General features: G+C 45.0%; 1 protein-coding gene across 5 annotated transcripts in view; it reads left to right on the top strand.

The window, feature by feature from the left end:
- Positions 1–5,126, top strand: part of LOC135519158 (mannosyl-oligosaccharide 1,2-alpha-mannosidase IB) — a 126,425-nt gene extending 121,299 nt beyond the window's left edge. For all 5 annotated transcript variants that reach the window (XM_064944236.1, XM_064944238.1, XM_064944237.1 and 2 more), the window contains 2 exons: positions 1,986–2,101; positions 2,348–5,126. In XM_064944236.1, coding sequence (XP_064800308.1) covers positions 1,986–2,101; positions 2,348–2,480 — 249 coding nt within the window. In that variant the 3' untranslated portion in view covers positions 2,481–5,126. The remainder of the gene's footprint in view (positions 1–1,985; positions 2,102–2,347) is intronic.
- The last annotated feature ends 16,042 nt before the right edge of the window (positions 5,127–21,168 follow it).

Here is a 21,168-nt window from a genome sequence, read left to right on the forward strand (position 1 = left end):
TTACTCTCTCTCCTTTTCTCTCCTCTTCCTCTCGCTCCTCTCTTACGCTCTCTCTTTTCCTCTTACGCTCTCTCCTCTCTTCTCTCTTACGCTCTCTCCTCTCTTCTCTCTTACACTCTCTCCTTTTCTCTCTTCCGCTCTCTCCTCCTCTCTTCCGCTCTCTCCTCCTCTCTTACGCTCTCCTCCTCTCTTACGCTCTCCTCCTCTCTCTTTTCCTCTTATGCTCTCTTTTCCTCTTATGCTCTCTTTTCCTCTTATGCTCTCTTTTCCTCTTATGCTCTCTTTTCCTCTTATGCTCTCTTCCTCTTACGCTCTTTTTTCTTCTTACGCTCTCTCCTCTCTCTTACGCTCTCCTCCTCTCTCTTACGCTCTCTTTTCCTCTTACGCTCTCCTCCTCTCTCTTATGCTCTCTTCTCTCTTACGCTCTCTCATTTTCTCTCCTCCACTCTCTTATGTGCTCTCCTTTCCTTTCCTCTTACGCTCTCTTCTTTCCTCTCCTCTTACGCTCTCTCCTCTTACGCTCTCTCCTCTTACGCTCTCTCCTCTTACGCTCTCTCCTCTTACGCTCTCTCCTCTTACGCTCTCTCCTCTTCTCCTCCTACTCTCTTTTCCTCTCTTCCCCTCTTTCTCTACTTTCCTCTCTTCCCCTCTTTCTCTCTACTTTCCTCTCCCCCCTCTTTCTACCTACTTTCCTCTCCCCCTCTTACACTCTACTTTCCTCTCCTCCCCTCTTACGCTCTACTTTCCTCTCCTCCCCTCTTACGCTCTCCTTTCCTCTCCTCCCCTCTTACGCTCTCTACTTTCCTCTCCTCCCCTCTTACGCTCTCTACTTTCCTCTCCCCTCTCTCTCTACCTCTTTCTGCCTCCGTCTCATTTTTTTCTCCCCTTGTGAAAATCACCTGACAGTTCTATACAGTTTGATCTCCCTACCTGTCTCTAGTGCTCCTACACCATCACATCAGCTCCTGTTTGATGTCACGCACACTCCTATTTTACCTGAGGCTCTGTGAAGTAGACAACTTACCTTCCTAAGTCCTAAGCTTGACCATTAGTGAGAACATCTAAGATCATTGTCTAGGGGCAACTTCATCCTACTTCGTCTAAGCGTGTGTGAGTCATGTGTGTTGAGGTTTGTAGTGCATGGCCCTGTGAAATAAGCCCAGTAGAGTGCAGCTGTACACACACACACACACACACACACACACACACACACACACAGACACACACACACACACACAGACACACACACAGACTCACACACTTTATTAACCCAGATGGTATTAGGACTGGATTCTAGTTCAGGTGTGCGTGTGGCTGGTTAGTTGTGATGCGCATATGTGGTTGTGCCCAGGCCTGAAGTACAGAGGGTGTGTGTGTGCAGAAGGACAAACGCATCGGATGCGGTGGTCCATGAAAAATTGAAAATAGTTAATCTCCTTCAGAGAGATTCTGCTGACTGCTACTGACTAATAGAGGGGCATTAAGAGAGAACAAGACAAGTACCGATACAGAGGCAGAGACACAAAGTCATCTTACTGTGTCAGTTAACAGATCCACCATATTTACCCTCCCTTGAATTACACCTGATGCGGTGCAGAGGGACAAAGAGATTTTTAAAAAGACAACTGATTAACTCTGTCTGGACACTTCAGAAAATAAATACTCTGTGCCTTGTAAAATCACAGCTCTAGTGCGTTGACGGAGGCATTCCCTTAAAATCTCAATTAAAACAAAGCGATTTGAAATCAAATGTTATTCATCACATACCCAGTTTAGACTAGAGTGGTGATGGATAGAATGTCTCCTCCAACCCTTAAACACAGTGTTTTAATGGGATAAGAGTCTACCCATCTCCTGACTAAATTGTAAGTGACTGCGATGTAAGTGACTGCGATGTAAGTGACTGCGATGTAAGTGACTGCGATGTAAGTGACTGCGATGTAAATGTGTGGTAATTAAGTGCTGCTCTCGGTCTCCCCCTCCAGGCCATTGATAAGTACTGCAGGGTCAGCGGTGGGTTCTCTGGGGTCAAGGACGTCTACTCGTCCAACCCAACCTACGACGATGTCCAGCAGAGCTTCTTCCTAGCCGAGACACTCAAGTAAGTCTTCTTCCATTTGCTGCTCCTTTACTGCTCCTCTGTGTTCTGTTCATTCACATCCAGTTGGTATGAAATGGGGATGTCCTGGCAGCCCCCAGAATGCACTGGAACTGTGTGCTCTGCTCCCCCCTGCTGGTCGCTCTGCTTGTTTTTGTTCACAAATACTACTACAGCACTGATGAACAGAATATAGCAGCTGAATATTGTCTGCTCACCCTTCTCTTTCCCTCCTTCTCTCTTCTCCAGGTATCTGTACCTGTTGTTCTCCAGTGATGACCTGATGCCTTTGGAGAGCTGGGTGTTCAACACGGAGGCCCACCCCCTGCCGGTACTGCACCTGGCCAACCTCACCCTCCCAGGGAGCCAGGCCCAGCAGTAGAGACCAGCGGCCCTGCCTGCCTCCATCTCTCCCTCTCACTGCTACAGACTGCAGAAGGAGAGCGCGCAGACCACTGCAGAGTGGAGGGCACTGAAACAATAGCCTTTCTCGCTCGCTCTCCTTTCATTCTCTGGCTCGTACTCTTTCTATAGCTCTCTCTGCTTATCGTCAGGATGGAGGGTGCGTTCGACTTGTGTGATTGGCTGGGAAATCCTCCTATTCGTCGTTACTTTTTTGTTGAAACACAGAGCCACAATCAGGAAGCTTGATTTGTTTTGGCCAAACTGTCTCTTAATGGACGCACACAGGAGCAAGACAGTGTCAGAACAAACAGACAGATGGACCTTCCTCTGAAGGGATGTGTATGTTTCAGACAGACCGACAGACTGACAGTCAACCCGAAGACTATGGGATTTATGGGGTTTGTTTTCTTTTGTCATTTTGTGTCCTGGATGCTGATTGGCGGGGACACGACAGACTGCGACCGTCCTAGTCCTTCTGCCATTTCCTGTTCACTGTCTTACTCTGAACTTTGACCTGGAACTGTATCCGTGTCACTTTGTGGATGGGAGCAACGGCTTCATGCCTACCCTTCTGGAACCTTTGAAAAGTGGACCGGGGATATGGAACTATTTTCAATAGAATTCTGTATGCTACATTCTGCCGTTTCTGTATACTTTCTGCTCTTTCTGTCACACACACTCTCTCTCTCCCTCTGTATCGCCATCTCTTATGATTAGCAGGTGACGTAGCTTAGCCTGGTCTCGTGTTGTTGCTGCTATTCAACCGATGCTGCATCTCTACCTCGTCTTACCACACCATTCCAACTCCCATCTTCTTTTTCTTGTCATTCTTCACTTCTCCAATCACGCCTTTCTAGCCTGGTAAACTTCCGTTCCTGTCTTTTCCATAAATCACTACCACTCCATAGGCAGTTTGGTACAAGGCTTGCGTTTTCTGTCTGCTGATTAAATGGCCCCTATAGATAAATTGTTATGCACTTTGTTGTTTGTATTCCTAAGAGGGAAAAGAGTTACACCACTGTCGGAGCTGAAGACACAAAGTCCTCCATTTATAATCCCTGTGTCTTTAACATGGACCCATAGTGTTGCACTGCCACTGATGGGTTGGGCCTGGAGTTGTTACTCTTCAGGAACAACTCCTCACCCTGCTGATAGGATTCTACCCAAACGGTTTCTTCTTCTTATCCTAATCACCACTTGCAAATTAGGACTTGGCCTCAGTCACCTGTGCAATGAGTGTATGTTGAATGTTATGCCATTCATTCTCTATGGACTTGTGTGTTCTAAATGGATCTATTGTGTTTTGTGTGAATGTGGTTTCTGCAACAGCAGATGGAACGCAAGGAAGTCTGCTGTGTTCAGTTATGAATCTGTGATTGGTGTGTGGATGTGGAGGGGAATGGTTTAGGGGGCTGAAGGTAACACTAGGAAATAGAAGGGTACCCTGAAAGAAAAAACATTTTTGTTGGACCTATACATTTATTTAAAGCCTTATCAACTGTTACTATGTGATGCCTTTCACCAATACTGTGCTTTTTCATTATCATTTTTTTACAAAAAGTTATTCATACACTAGTTCCTTTTCTATAAGCCACCCTGCTGTCTCTCTAGCAGAGCCACCCTGCTGTCTCTCTAGCAGAGCCACCCTGCTGTCCCTCTAGCAGAGCCACCCTGCTGTCCCTCTAGCAGAGCCACCCTGCTGTCCCTCTAGCAGAGCCACCCTGCTGTCCCTCTAGCAGAGCCACCCTGCTGTCCCTCTAGCAGAGCCACCCTGCTGTCCCTCTAGCAGAGCCACCCTGCTGTCCCTCTAGCAGAGCCACCCTGCTGTCCCTCTAGCAGAGCCACCCTGCTGTCCCTCTAGCAGAGCCACCCTGCTGTCCCTCTAGCAGAGCCACCCTGCTGTCCCTCTAGCAGAGCCACCCTGCTGTCCCTCTAGCAGAGCCACCCTGCTGTCCCTCTAGCAGAGCCACCCTGCTGTCTCTCTAGCAGAGCCACCCTGCTGTCTCTCTAGCAGAGCCACCCTGCTGTCCCTCTAGCAGAGCCACCCTGCTGTCCCTCTAGCAGAGACACGATGATGATGGGCTGATTACAGAACCACTCACCTTGCCAATCAATAAAGCCATACAATGTGTGTCTCTGTTTAGCTAATTGGTTGGTTTCTGTCACTCATTTCTCATGTGTTAACTGAGTACCACCTGTCCTACCATCTCACCATTCCTTTTTCCTCTGCCTCTTTTTACTCTGTCACACCCTTTCTACTCCTTCATATCCCTAGAATTTTCTATGTCTCTTTCTCCCCAGCCATCCCTCCCCCTGTCCCCAGCTCAGTGTCTCCTTCTCGTGGTGGAGGCAGTAGCAGCAGCCTACTGGTGTAGAACGTTATGAAGTATATGTATCACTGTTTGCCCCCCTGCCCCCACCTTACTCTCTGACATTACTGCTTTCTTTTTGGGGAGGAAGCCCAGGCCTTTGGCGCTGTCAGTCGCCGTGAGGATGTTGATTTTGAAGGGGAAAAAGTGTTCTGTATTTGTATTTTTACTGAACAAATAAAGACATGTAAATATGTTTAAATGAGACACAAATTCAATAAAGATGTTGTGAAAAGTGAACAGAATAACGAAAACGGTGTATTGGTGATGTTTGTTACCTGTTGTTCATTCTGTTCCCGTAACTAATGAGGTTTACATGCAGGTCATAGCTTGTGGTGTTCAGCACCTCTTTTACTGTACCTCTTTATAGAAGGTGAGGTCGTCGTCTCTTTCAGCTCCTGTCTGAGAGGGCAGCCTTGGTTAACAAAACATCAATTCAACAGCTAAGGCTTAACAATGAGGTTTCATTGATTTCACAGATTCATCCTATTTCAGATGTTCAACACCAAAACTTTGATCTGATGCTCGGCAGAGATCACTGGTTGGTGTTATAATTCCAGTCTCAAAAGATGAGCACACTTGTGTTCTGTCTCGTGGTGCCGCCAGGGAATTAGAGTTCCACACTTCTTTATAAGAGAACTCCTGTACACATCATCTCTACACGTTTAGTGTATTGTCTGATGACATTGAGTTCTGGGACCTTTTTGCCCCAGTCTTTTTGTCCTGCTCTCCATGTTATCTTAGGAAGACTTACAGTTACAGGGAACAGGTATTTCACAGCCCTGGCATTCAGCCTCTGCCTACAAAACCACGGCATGTCACACTGCCCCCTCTCTTCCTCCCGCTTTCTGACGGATGTCTGCTTGGCGCCACTACACTCAACCACCCCTGTTGTTCAAAGCCTAGATTAAGTAATCATGACATGACCGATGTCATGACAACTGGTGTCGATGGAAGACAAGTGATTATACTATTTAATTTAGTCATACAATGTCAATGCAGAGAATCCCAATGTAGATATTCGTTTCTGTTCAGATTAGTGATTTTAGCAGTTCAGTAATGTTTCCTACAATGATTTTGTTCAGTCTCTGTCCAGATCGGGATGGCGGACTCTCCTGCTCTCATCCGCCCCTCATCAGTCTCATCAGTTTTAGTGACAGGCTGACAGGCCAGGATGGATAGACAGAGAGCAGGGCCTGACCACCTAACATCTATCTGACCGGAGGAGAACCCTTATGTCAGACGGTTTCCAGATTAGGACCTTCAGACACACAGGCTGCATCTCAATGGTCTAAAATGGCTTCCATTCTTCATCTGCACTGATCTGAAAGGACAGGTGGAGGCACTATGGCGTTTTAAACTGTCGCTTCGCCTCCGCCTGTCCAGTAGAAGAAACAAAGCCACTTAAAGTTATTGAGATGCACCCACTACAGACATACCGGTAACATCACTGCATTTACAAATGGCCAGAAAGGACTGGCAATAATACAGCATAGAAAAACACATTAGTAAATCAACTATTCACCTTGTCTTTGTTCCTGGAAAGCATTTCCATTATGTTCGAAGGATCTGTTGGACTGATGTGCTCCTGAAGAAGGAGTAGTTGGATGTGGGTAATAAAAAAAGCATGTGAACATATTTGGACATTGATTTCTATTGCTGGTTATTTGCCCACATCAGTCCAACAGATTCTCCACAAAATGTCATAGGTTTATTTGAAATATTTGTGTTGTCCATGTCCTGCTCCTCTAGGCTGCTTCATCTGCACACACCCTGGAGTGGAGCAGGGGGTAGTGTGTGTAGAGGAACAGGACAGGTCTGTCGAGAATGGGACTCTGCCAAGGTTACAGTGATCTGAATGGGTAAATAGACTTGTCCCAAGCAAACAACCCTATTTCACTCACTCATCATACATACAGTAGTTCAACCCTTGCTCTTATTTTCACACAAGTGAGATTTTGCAACTGCAGGCTATTTTTGTTTCAGGTGTAGATCTTTTTTTGCCTCGACCTAAACCATCCTGATCTCGCACGCTTACATTGTTTCGCTACACGAGTACTAGGCTATAGATTTTTATGATTTACGTAGATTTTTATTTTACATGTAGAGTGCATTCGTAAAGTATTCAGACCCCTTCCCTTTTCCACATTTTGTTACTTTACAGCCTTATTCTAAAATCTGTTTTTCAATCTACACACAATACCCCAAAATGACAAAGTGAAAACCAGTTTATAGAAATGTTTGGTAATATAGATTTTTTTAAAACAAATAGAAATACCTTTATATACATAAGTAGTCAGACCCTTTGCTATGAGACATGAAACTGAGCTCAGGTGCGTCCTGTTTCCATTGATCATCTTTGAGATGTTTCTACAACTTGATTGGTGTCTACCTCTGGTAAATTCAATTGATTATGTGATTTGGAAAGGCGCACACCTGTCTGTATAATGTCATGGTAATTTCCTGTATTACTAACTGAGGAGAGTTTACAAACCACTCACAAGTCAGCGTTATATTTCAACTTCGTCTAATTATATGAGCTTCACCATAGCCCTTTGACTCTCAGATCAATTCAGTGTCTTATAAATGAATTCTGAGTGCTTACAAAAGAATTATAGTATATTTTATAGCCAAGATACACCCCTCTCAACTCACATGACGAACCACAGATCTCAGGAACTTCACAAAGGGCCTTTTACTTGAGAGAGGAGTATGCCATAGCCAGATAGCATTAGCTATAAATTATCATTCAGTTTGACCTCTAAGATGAGGTTCTAATCTCGTTCTTGGTACTTCATAGTACCAAAACATTACCTCATCCAATGGCATATATCAATTGTCAACTTTCGATACTCCCATCTCAAATACACCCCACCCCTGGACAAGCTCACTGAGGGGAGTGACTTGTACACAGACGTTGTGGAGCCAAGAGATAATTGCTTCCCCCTTAATCATCCCTTCACATGGTTTAACAGACATTCACATATGAAGATAAAGTTCCATTCTGACCTCTTCCTTTCTGATATTCTGCATATTACCAGACATGTAAAAGACAAGCCTGACCTCTCCCCTCTCTGGGCCCCAAGTGACTTTTTCCTAGAGAAGAAAGGAAAAATGCAACAGCCGACAGTATAGTCCAAAAAGAGACATTCTAATGACAAGTATCTCACATAAGCATATTATGAAAGTAAATAAAACATCTTATTTATCTATGTTACCTAACTAATTCTGATTCAGCTACGACAATACGTTCCCACAGTTGACAGTGCATGTCAAGACTTGTTCATATTTTTAAAGATCACATTGACTATCACCTGTTTCACTCTATGCAATGCCCAGCTTGGTCAGAGGGGGGAGCATTGTGCTACTCTCTTTGTTGCAATACCACTAAATTAAAACATAGTATAGTGCTATATGATGGACAATTACCAAGCTGATTAGTCAATACCTGTTCTTGGCTCTGGTTTACAAGGGCCATTTAGGATATCAAATGTTCAGTAAGGATTTGTTCTTCTGCTGCACCAATACTGTATAGATGTGTGTACAATTAATATTATGAATGCCTAGTCATGTCTTCCACCCCTAACATGTGGGCTGAAACATATTTAGTGTATTACCGTTTTTGTCAGTCACGGACAAGCATTTTTTTGGAGTCCACAAGACACAACTCACTGGCCTTCTATAAAACTATACATTTATTTTCGAAACATACGTTCCATGAAATTAATACATTTTAGGTAGTGTAACTTAGTCAAAACAAATGTTTTATTTCACCTCATTTTAACCATCACACTACCACCACCATGCTTGACCGCTGGTATGAGGCTCTTACTGTGGAATGCAATGTTTGGTTTTCGACAGACATAATGGGACCCATCTGGTCCAAAAAGTTGACTGAAGTTTTCCAAAAAGCACCAGGAAGCACCTGGAAGATCATCAAGACTCGTGGACAGTGGCTGTTCAAGCTTGTATGGCTCTTTTGGCAACCCCCTTCCCCCCTGCAATAGATGTAATTTTTATTCTGACATTTGGGACATCACAAATAAATAGTCATTACATTTGAAACGATATAAATATATACAAAAATAAGACTCATAGATATCAAAAATAGGTAACAAAGACAAATAGAAACAAATTTGTGTTGATTTGGCACACGGAGCATCAATACATCCCCCATCCCCCAACACTGTCAACAAAGAGTCACCTTGGTGGTGTGCAGATTGATGGAGCCACTCAGTTTTCCACCACAAAACACCAGAATATTGCCAAAAAGAGTAGAACCAGCTCCTACCTACGTTTACACAATGATTTGACTATAAGATGATCAATGTGTCTTGAAATAAAAAAAACATTTAAGGAATATTTTCACCATATTAAAGCTGCATGTCAGTTCATGTAACAGGATTGACCTGAAAATAAGGAAAATGCATTTAATGTGATTTAAAATAATAACTTTGAATAATTACTTTGTCAAAGCAAGAAAATAACTAGGGCTTTACGATGATGGTGAGCAAAGGGACAAATGCAAAATGATGGCTTTCGCAAGTCTTTATTCATATTTATAAAATGTTCCATGTGGTTTATATCAAAGTTAACTTCATTTAATTTAACATGCTTTTAAAATATCGGTGCACAATTTCTACTTAAAATATAAAAGGGATGCAAAAGGCACTCTTTTTTGTGGAATGACCCATAAATACATTCATCAAAACTATACTAGACTTTTTGCAAATATTGCAAATACATTCAAAATTGCAAATACATTCATCAAAAGAACATGACTGCCTGCAAAAAGATTAACGCAATCATATTATCACTTGAGTCCAAGTAGAAAAAACAATGTGCGTCTGTCTTTTAAAAATCCCAGGAGATCAATAGATTTTCTTTCAAATCAAATCAAACTTTATTTGCCACATGCGCCGAATACAACAAGTGTAGACTTTACCGTGAACTACTTACTTACAAGCCCTTAACCAACAGTGCAGTTCAAGAAGAGTTAAGAAAATATTTACCAAGTAGACTAAAATAAAAAGTAATAATAAAAAGTAAGACAATAAGAATAACGAGGCTACATACAGGGGGCACCGGTACCAAGTCAGTGTGCGGGGATACAGGTTAGTTGAGGTAAGATGATGATCAAATGGAAGTACAACTATCCAAAGATGCAGAATTATGGGCATTTACTCTCCCTTTATGCATATTCCACCAAACAAATGTCATACACATCAAATCAGATATTTTTGTATATTTCTTTTGTTATATTAAATAACTGTTGACATTGTGTGCAGGATTCCATCATCGATATCATCACAATCCAATTCCATGTAATCAATACGAAGGCTGGTTTACTCATATTTTATTAGACTTTCCATTAGTGCACAGAAACACAATCCACAATAGAAAAAAAGGAAAGGTGAATTCAATGGAAGAACACAACTGATATGACTGTACATGCATAGGCCTCAATCCACACCAAAGCAAAGCTCTATGATGGAAGGTCACATGGCTGATGACTGAGGAGTAACCCATCTTCCATCTCTGCATGTCCGCAATATCGTCAAAAATCATAACAATTTGTCTCCATTGCCTAGATCTTTCCATATATAGTATTGTACATGGTATGACACTGATGGGGTGATTGGTGGGGTGATTGATGGAAACAGTGAACACAATTGCACACATTTCTCTTCTGATGTAAACAATGTGTTCCAATTTTGCAGTCACTAATTAAATTTGTATTTAAAGTTTTGCAAAGTGTGGTCTAAGATATGCAAGTCGGGCACTATGGAAAGAAAATTATCAGAAGTTCTGTAAATGTATTTGATCATTGCTGTTCTGCTACAGATATGTTTCAATACAGCTCCCCAAAAATGTTCACAATTGACAAAAACTGTAGTGAGTGTGGGAGATATTTGGGAGACATCCTCCCTGATGGATTGGGCATGTGGTTCCTGCTGTGTTTATGTTATTAGTCATCCTAATGTTTTATCTGGCATCAGTCTCCTACAATGGGCTCTGTATGTTAAGAGAGGGGGGACCAACAAATTGGTGAGGGAATGAGAGCAGGAGGGAGAGAGAGCAGGGATAAGAGGGAAGGAAAAGAGAGGGAGAGATAGTCAAAGGGTATAGGTGCAGCAGTCTAAGGCACTGCATCTCAGTGCAAGAGGCGTCACTGCAGTCCCTGGTTCGAATCCAGGCTGCATCACATCCGGCCTAGATTGGGAGTCCCATCGGGCGGCGCACAGTTGGTTCAGCATCGTCAAGGTTGGCTGGGTAGGCCGTCATTATAAAGAATAATTTGTTCTTAACTGACTTGCCTAGTTAAATAAAGGTTCAAATAAACAAATAACATTTGGAAAAAATAAACAAATAAAATAGGGGCAGGGAGAAAGAAAGGGAAAGATGGAGACTCTCATGAGGAAAAACTGGCCCCTTTCTCTCTCTCTCTCTCTCTCTCTCTGTCTCTCTCTCTCTCTCTCTCTCTGTCTCTCTCTCTCTCTCTCTCTCTCTCTCTCAGACAGCTTAGAGTGAGGTAACTGGAAAAACTGACCCCTTTCTCTCTCTCTCTCAGACAGCTTAGAGTGAAGTTACTGGAAAAACTGACCCTTTCTCTCTCTCTCTCTCTCTCTCTCTCTCTCTCTCTCACTCTCTCTCAGACAGCTTAGAGTGAGGTTACTGGAAAAACTGACCCCTTTCTCTCTCTCTCTCTCTCTCTCTCTCTCTCTCTCTCTCTCTCTCTCAGACAGCTTGGAGTGAGGTTACTGGAAAAACTGACCCCTTTATCTCTCTCTCTCAGACAGCTTGGAATGAGGTTACTGGAAAAATGGACCCCTCTCTCTCTCTCTCTCTCTCTCTCTCTCTCTCTCTCTCTCTCTCTCTCAGACAGCTTGGAGTGAGGTTACTGGAAAAACTGACCCCTTTCTCTCTCTCTCTCTCAGGCAGCTTGGAGTGCGGTTACTGGAAAAACTGACCCCTTTCTCTCTCTCAGGCAGCTTGGAATGAGGTTACTGGAAAAATGGACCCCTCTCTCTCTCTCTCTCTCTCTCTCTCTCTCTCAGACAGCTTGGAGTGAGGTTACTGGAAAAACTGACCCTTCTCTCTCTCTCTCTCAGGCAGCTTGGAGTGAGGTTACTGGAAAAACTGACCCCTTTCTCTCTCTCTCTCTCAGACAGCTTGGAGTGAGGTTACTGGAAAAAGTGACGGTGAATATGAGTTAATAATGCAACAGGTTTGGTAACACACAGGCCGCGTCCCCATAAAGATGGCAAAATGCAAACAGAGTCCACATAAGGCGACAGTTTATGGGACCAATATTCCTCTGTGATTATCATTTAGAAAGTGTCAACCTCTGCTCTCCCAAATGAATGGTCGGAACTGGGGACTGATCCCTTTGGGTTGCGGCTTAATTTAAGTTCAGTTAAAACAGGGGTTTTGCTAGAATGACTAATTTTGTTGACCTCATTGATCAGAAAAATTACTTCAAAATATTTACATGGGTGACTCCCAGTGCAAGGGGGATTGAAAATCGCTGTCATTGCAGAAGAATTTGCATTGAGGCTCAAGTTAGACAAGGTGACTTTTGACACTAGTGACAACAAGAGGATCATTCCAATGAAAGACAACATTCTCAGCTAAACGAACGCACCTCTTTCAGCTCAGCCCATCACAACAGGCCAATGCACCTCTTTCAGCTCAGCCCCCTCACAACAGACCAATGCACCTCTTTCAGCTCAGCCCATCACAACAGGCCAATGCACCTCTTTCAGCTCAGCCCATCACAACAGGCCAATGCACCTCTTTCAGCTCAGCCCATCACAACAGGCCAATGCACCTCTTTCAGCTCAGCCCATCACAACAGACCAATGCACCTCTTTCAGCTCAGCCCATCACAACAGGCCAATGCACCTCTTTCAGCTCAGCCCATCACAACAGGCCAATGCACCTCTTTCAGCTCAGCCCATCACAACAGGCCAATGCACCTCTTTCAGCTCAGCCCATCACAACAGACCAATGCACTTCTTCAACTCAGCCATCTCATATTTTATTGATCTATTTTTAAGTCAGTTAAGAACAAATTCTTATTTACAATGACGGCCTACAGAACAGGCCAATGCACCTCTTTTACCTCAGCCCTCTCACTTTCATTCAACACCCCATTAAGTTCAAATCAAGGGGAAGCCTTGTAGCCTATACTCAGCTCAGCGCCGCAAATAGAGCCAAAGCTGTTTCACAGCAATGTAAGTATGTTGACCCCTGGATTACCTCATGGCTCTGTAACCTCAGCCTCTGCACTTTCTTAACATGGCTCTGTAACCTCAGCCTCTGCACTTTCTTAACATGGTTCTGTCTTCATGGAGAGTGACAGACACATTTATTTTCAGCTGTGCTCTATTAAACAATTGCTGAGCAAGGAAAGGGGCAATAGCAGTCAGAAGGCAATACAACGGGCCTGATTCTGTATGCATCACGCCGACAGAAATAAACATCTCTCTGGGAAGAAGAAGGTCGGGGGTGTATGCTTCATGATTAACGACTCATGGTGTAATCATAACAACATACAGGAACTCAAGTTCTTTTGTTCACCTGACCTAGAATTCCTTACAATCAAATGCCGAGAATATCTCCCAAGATAATTCTCGTCAGTTATTATCACAGCCGTGTACAGTGAGGGAAAAAAGTATTTGATCCCCTGCTGATTTTGTACGTTTGCCCACTGACAAAGAAATTATCAGTCTATAATTTTAATGGTAGGTTTATTTGAACAGTGAGAGACAGAATAACAACAACAAAAAGCCAGAAAAACGCGTATCAAAAATGTTATAAATTGATTTACATTTTAATGAGGGAAATAAGTATTTGACCCCCTCTCAATTAGAAAGATTTCTGACTCCCAGGTGTCTTTTATACAGGTAACGAGCTGAGATTAGGAACACACTCTTAAAGGGAGTGCTCCTAATCTCATCTTCAAATCAAATCAAATTTTATTTGCCACATACACATGGTTAGCAAATGTTAATGCGAGTGTAGCGAAATGCTTGTGCTTCCAGTTCCAACAATGCAGTAATAACCAACAAGTAATCTAACTAACAATTCCAAAACTAATATCTTATACACAGTGTAAGGGGATAAAGAATATGTACATAAAGATATGAATGAGTGATGGTGCAGAGCAGCATAGGCAAGATACAGTAGATGGTATCGAGTACAGTATATACATATGAGATGAGTATGTAAACAAAGTGGCATAGTTAAAGTGACTAGTGATACATGTATTACATAAGGATGCAGTAGATGATAGAGTACAGTATATACGTATACATATGAGATGAATAATGTAGGGTATGTAAACATTATATTAGGTAGCATTGTTTAAAGTGGCTAGTGATATATTTTACATCCTTTCCCATCAATTCCCATTATTGAAGTGGCTGGAGTTGAGTCAGTGTGTTGGCAGCAGCCACTCAATGTTAGTGGTTGCTGTTTAACAGTCTGATGGCCTTGAGATAGAAGTTGTTTTTCAGTCTCTCGGTCCCAGCTTTGATGCACCTGTACTGACCTCGCCTTCTGGATGATAGCGGGGTGAACAGGCAGTGGCTCGGGTGGGTGTTGTCCTTGATGATCTTTATGGCCTTCCTGTAACATGGTGTAGGTGTCCTGGAGGGCAGGTAGTTTGCCCCCGGTGATACGTTGTGCAGACCTCACTACCCTCTGGAGAGCCTTACGGTTGTGGACGGAGCAGTTGCCGTACCAGGCGGTGATACAGACCGCCAGGATGCTCTCGATTGTGCATCTGTAGAAGTTTGTGAGTGTTTTTGGTGACAAGCCGAATTTCTTCAGCCTCCTGAGGTTGAAGAGGCGCTGCTGCGCCTTCTTCATGATGCTGTCTGTGTGAGTGGACCAATTTAGTTTGTCTGTGATGTGTATGCCGAGGAACTTAAAACTTACTACCCTCTCCACTACTGTTCCATCGATGTGGATAGGGGGGTGTTCCCTCTGCTGTTTCCTGAAGTCCACAATCATCTCCTTAGTTTTGTTGACGTTGAGTGTGAGGTTATTGTCCTGACACCACACTCCGAGGGCCCTCACCTCCTCCCTGTAGGCCGTCTCGTCGTTGTTGGTAATCAAGCCTACCACTGTAGTGTCGTCCGCAAACTTGATGATTGTGTTGGAGGCGTGCATTGCCGCGCAGTCGTGGGTGAACAGGGAGTACAGGAGAGGGCTCAGAACGCACCCTTGTGGGGCCCCAGTGTTGAGGATCAGCGGGGTGGAGATGTTGTTGCCTACCCTCACCACCTGGGGGCGGCCCGTCAGGAAGTCCAGTACCCAGTTGCACAGGGCGGGGTCGAGACCCAGGGTCTCGAGCTTGATGACGAGCTTGGAGGGTACTATGGTGTTAAATGCCGAGCTGTAGTCGATGAACAGCATTCTCACATAGGTATTCCTCTTGTCCAGATGGGTTAGGGCAGTATGCAGTGTGGTTGAGATTGCGTCGTCTGTGGACCTATTTGGGCGGTAAGCAAATTGGAGTGGGTCTAGGGTGTCAGGTAGGGTGGAGGTGATATGGTCCTTGACTAGTCTCTCAAAGCACTTCATGATGACGGAAGTGAGTGCTACGGGGCGGTAGTCGTTTAGCTCAGTTACCTTAGCTTTCTTGGGAACAGGAACAATGGTGGCCCTCTTGAAGCATGTGGGAACAGCAGACTGGTATAGGGATTGATTGAATATGTCCGTAAACACACCAGCCAGCTGGTCTGCGCATGCTCTGAGGGCGCGGCTGGGGATGCCGTCTGGGCCTGCAGCCTTGCGAGGGTTAACACGTTTAAATGTTTTACTCACCTCGGCTGCAGTGAAGGAGAGACCGCATGTTTCCGGTGCAGGCCGTGTCAGTGGCACTGTGTTGTCCTCAAAGCGGGCAAAAAAGTTATTTAGTCTGCCTGGGAGCAAGACATCCTGGTCCGTGACTGAGCTGGATTTCATCTTGTAGTCCGTGATTGACTGTAGACCCTGCCACATACCTCTTGTGTCTGAGCCGTTGAATTGAGATTCTACTTTGTCTCTATACTGACGCTTAGCTTGTTTGATAGCCTTACGGAGGGAATAGCTGCACTGTTTGTATTTGGTCATGTTACCAATCACCTTGCTCTGATTAAAAGCAGTGTTTCGCGCTTTCAGTTTCACGCGAATGCTGCCATCAATCCACGGTTTCTGGTTAGGGAATGTTTTAATCGTTGCTATGGGAACGACATCTTCAACGCACGTTCTAATGAACTCGCACACCGAATCAGCGTATTCGTCAATGTTGTTGCCTGACGCAATACGAAACATGTCCCAGTCCACATGGTGGAAGCAGTCTTGGAGTGTGGAATCAGCTTGGTCGGACCAGCGTTGGACAGACCTCAGCGTGGGAGCTTCTTGTTTTAGTTTCTGTCTGTAGGCAGGGATCAGCAAAATGGAGTCGTGGTCAGCTTTTCCGAAAGAGGGGTGGGGCAGGGCCTTATATGCGTGGCGGAAGTTAGAATAACAGTGATCCAAGGTTTTGCCAGCCCTGGTGGCGCAATCGAAATGCTGATACATTTTAGGGAGTCTTGTTTTCAGATTAGCCTTGTTAAAATCCCCAGCAACAATGAATGCAGCCTCAGGATGTAAGGATTCCAGTTTGCAAAGAGTCAAATAAAGTTCGTTCAGAGCCAGCGATGTGTCTGCTTGGGGGGGAATATATACGGCTGTGATTATAATCAAAGAGAATTCTCTTGGTAGATAATGCGGTCTACATTTGATTGTGAGGAATTCTAAAATCAGGTGAACAGAAGGATTTGAGTTCCTGTATGTTTCTGTGATCACACCATGTCTCGTTAGCCATAAGGCATACACCCCCGCCCCTCTTCTTACCAGAAAGGTGTTTGTTTCTGTCGGCGCGATGTGTGGAGAAACCCGCTGGCTGCACCGCATCCGAGAGCGTCTCTCCAGTGAGCCATGTTTCCATGAAGCAAAGAATGTTACAGTCTCTGATGTCCCTCTGGAATGCTACCCTTGCTCGGATTTCATCAACCTTGTTGTCAAGAGACTGGACATTGGCGAGAAGAATGCTAGGAAGTGGGGCACGATGTGCCCGTCTCCGTAGTCTGACCAGAAGACCGCCTCGTTTCCCTCTTTTACGAAGTCGTTTTCTTTTGGGGTCGCCGGCTGGGATCCATTCCGTTGTCCTGGTTGAAAGGCAGAACACAGGATCCGCATCGCGAAAGTCATATTCTTGGTCGTACTGATGGTGAGTTGACGCTGATCTTATATTCAGTAGTTCTTCTCGACTGTATGTAATGAAACCTAAGATGACCTGGGGTACTAATGTAAGAAATAACACGTAAAAAAAACAAAAAACTGCATAGTTTCCTAGGAACGCGAAGCGAGGCGGCCATCTCTGTCGGCGCCGGAAGTCAATACCTGTATAAAAGACACCTGTCCACAGAAGCAATCAATCAATCAGATTCCAAACTCTCCACCATGTCCAGGACCAAAGAGCTCTACACAAGGCTGGAATGGGCTACAAGACCATCACCAAGCAGCTTGGTGAGAAGGTGACAACAGTTGGTGCGATTATTCGCAAATGGAAGAAACACAAAAGAACTGTCAATCTCCCTCGGCCTGGGGCTCCATGCAAGATCTCACCTCGTGGAGTTACAATGATCATGAGAACGGTAAGGAATCAGCCCAGAACTACACGGGAGGATCTTGTCAATGATCTCAAGGCAGCTGGGACCATAGTCACCAAGAAAACAATTGGTAACACACTACGCCGTGAAGGACTGAAATTGTGCAGCGCCCGCAAGGTCCCCCTGCTCAAGAAAGCACATATACATGCCAGTCTGAAGTTTGCCGATGAACATCTGAATGATTCAGAGGACAACTGGGTGAAAGTGTTGTGGTCAGATAAGGCCAAAATGGAGCTCTTTGGCATCAACTCAACTCGCCGTGTTTGGAGGAGGAGGAATAACCCCAAGAACACCATCCCCACCGTCAAACATGGAGGTCGAAACATGATGCTTTGGGGGTGTTTTTCTGCTAAGGGGACAGGACAACTTCACTGCATCAGAGGGACGATGGACGGGACCATGTCCTGTCAAATCTTGGGTGAGAACCTCCTTCCCTCAGCCAGGGCATTGAAAATGTGTCGTGACTCAAAACACACGACCAAGGCAACAAAGGAGTGGCTCAAGAAGAAGCACATTAAGGTCCTGGAGTGGCCTTGCCAGTCTCCAGACCTTAATCCCATAGACAATCTGTGGAGGAACCTGAAGGTTTGAGTTGCCAAACATCAGCCTCGAAACCTTAATGACTTGGAGAAGATCTGCAAAGAGGAGTGGGACAAAATCCCTCCTGAGATGTGTGCAAACCTGGTGGCCAACAACAAGAAACGTCTGACCTCTGTGATTGCCAACAAGGGTTTTGCCACCAAGTACTAAGTCATGTTTTGTAGAGGGGTCAAATACTTATTTCCCTCATTAAAATGCAAATCAATTTCTAACATTTTTGACATGCGTTTTTCTGGATTTTTTTGTTGTTATTCTGTCTCTCACTGTTCAAGTAAACCTACCATTAAAATTATAGACTGATCATTTCTTTGTCAGTGGGCAAACATACAAAATCAGCAGGGGATCAAATACTTTTTTCCCTCACTGTATATCCCTCCTCAAGCCGATACCACGACGGCCCTCAAGGAACTTCACTGGACTCTATGCAAACAAAACCTTATATCCTGAGGCTGCATTTATTGAAAGCTGGGGATTTTAACAAAGCAAATTTGAGAGAAAGGCTACCTAAATTCTATCGGCATATTGATTGTAGCACTCGTGCGGGCAATAGGCGTCTTTCTTTTTCCCAATGCAGTGAAGCCAAAACCACACGACGTTATTCAGAGGGGCGTTTTACAACACTTTTGAGGGCTCTCCAAGTCTCCAAGTCCGGAAGTGAATATCACGTAGCATGACATTTCAGTCACTGATTAATAACATTTGTAACATAATGTCGTGGACCGAACTAGCCATTAACATCCCTTAACGCTCCAAGACAGATTCAATGGCTGTAGCATAGAGTATTCGACTGAATGATTAGCTAATAAATATTTGAGAAATTATGAATAATAAGCATATGCTTTTACCTGACAATAGACTACTAATGATAATAAAACAACTTCAAATACCGAGCAAGTAACGTTAAGTAGCCTAGGTTAACTTAGCTGACCTTCAATTGAATGAATTCAGCAGTGTTCTCTGAGACATTTTTACAACTCATTGAAACTCTAAAAATAAATACATGGGCAAATGCTACCAAACATGATAATAGTAGGTCTGCATTATGGTAGGCAGCTATCTCTGCACTGATCGCCTGTGAGTGAAACAACGCTAGCTAGCCAATGGGAGCATAGTAGAACGCCCCTCTGAATAATGGGGAGTGGTTTTGGCTTGCAAGGCCCTCCCCCGCCCTCCCATCGGCAACTCTGACCATGACTCCATTATAGGCAGAAACTCAAACCGGATGGACCCGTGACTAGAACTATCCAACACTGGTCTGAGCAATTGTAATCCACACTTCAAGATTGTTTTGACCACGCAGACTGGGAAATGTTCTGGGCAGTTTCAGAGAATAATATCGATTTATACACTAACTCTGTGAGTGAGTTTATAAGGAAGTGTCACGTGTGCTCCCTCTCTGGTCCCTAGGTCACCAGGCTGCTTGTTATAGCCCACACTTGTCACCATCGTTACGAGCATCAGCGCATTATGACACTCACCTGGACTCCATCACCTCCTTGATTTCCTGCCCTATATATACTCCTTTTGATTCCTTCCCCCGATTTATTGTTTCTGTTTCAGTTTCCTGACTCTGCGTTGTTCGTGTTTCCTGTTTTGTTCATGCGAGAGCGAGAGTTGCACCCCTTCTGAAAAAACCTACACTCGATCCCTCCGATGTCAACAACTACAGACCAGTATCCCTTCTTTCTTTTCTCTCCAAAACTCTTGAACGTGCCGTCCTTGGCCAGCTCTCCCGCTATCTCTCTCAGAATGACCTTCTTGATCCAAATCAGTCAGGTTTCAAGACTAGTCATTCAACTGAGACTGCTCTTCTCTGTATCACGGAGGCGCTCCGCACTGCTAAAGCTAACTCTCTCTCCTCTGCTCTCATCCTTCTAGACCTATCGGCTGCCTTCGATACTGTGAACCATCAGATCCTCCTCTCCACCCTCTCCGAGTTGGGCATCTCCGGCGCGGCCCACGCTTGGATTGCGTCCTACCTGACAGGTCGCTCCTACCAGGTGGCGTGGCGAGAATCTGTCTCCTCGCCACGCGCTCTCACCACTGGTGTCCCCCAGGGCTCTGTTCTAGGCCCTCTCCTATTCTCGCTATACACCAAGTCACTTGGCTCTGTCATAACCTCACATGGTCTCTCCTATCATTGCTATGCAGACGACACACAATTAATCTTCTCCTTTCCCCCTTCTGATGACCAGGTGGCGAATCGCATCTCTGCATGTCTGGCAGACATATCAGTGTGGATGACGGATCATCACCTCAAGCTGAACCTCGGCAAGACGGAGCTGCTCTTCCTCCTGATCTCGCCATCACGGTTGACAACTCCATTGTGTCCTCCTCCCAGAGCGCTAAGAACCTTGGCGTGATCCTGGACAACACCCTGTCGTTCTCAACTAACATCAAGGCGGTGGCCCGTTCCTGTAGGTTCATGCTCTACAACATCCGCAGAGTACGACCCTGCCTCACACAGGAAGCGGCGCAGGTCCTAATCCAGGCACTTGTCATCTCCCGTCTGGATTACTGCAACTCGCTGTTGGCTGGGCTCCCTGCCTGTGCCATTAAACCCCTACAACTCATCCAGAACGCCGCAGCCCATCTGGTGTTCAACCTTCCCAAGTTCTCTCACATCACCCCGCTCCTCCGCTCTCTCCACTGGCTTCCAGTTGAAGCTCGCATCCGCTACAAGACCATGGTGCTTGCCTACGGAGCTGTGAGGGGAACGGCACCGCAGTACCTCCAGGCTCTGATCAGGCCCTACACCCAAACAAGGGCACTGCGTTCATCCACCTCTGGCCTGCTCGCCTCCCTACCACTGAGGAAGTACAGTTCCCGCTCAGCCCAGTCAAAACTGTTCGCTGCTCTGGCCCCCAATGGTGGAACAAACTCCCTCACGACGCCAGGACAGCGGAGTCAATCACCACCTTCCGGAGACACCTGAAACCCCACCTCTTCAAGGAATACCTAGGATAGGATAAAGTAATCCTTCTCACCC

The sequence above is a fragment of the Oncorhynchus masou genome, chromosome 29 (genome assembly GCF_036934945.1).
Source record: "Oncorhynchus masou masou isolate Uvic2021 chromosome 29, UVic_Omas_1.1, whole genome shotgun sequence".
In the NCBI taxonomy this organism is placed as follows: domain Eukaryota; kingdom Metazoa; phylum Chordata; class Actinopteri; order Salmoniformes; family Salmonidae; genus Oncorhynchus; species Oncorhynchus masou.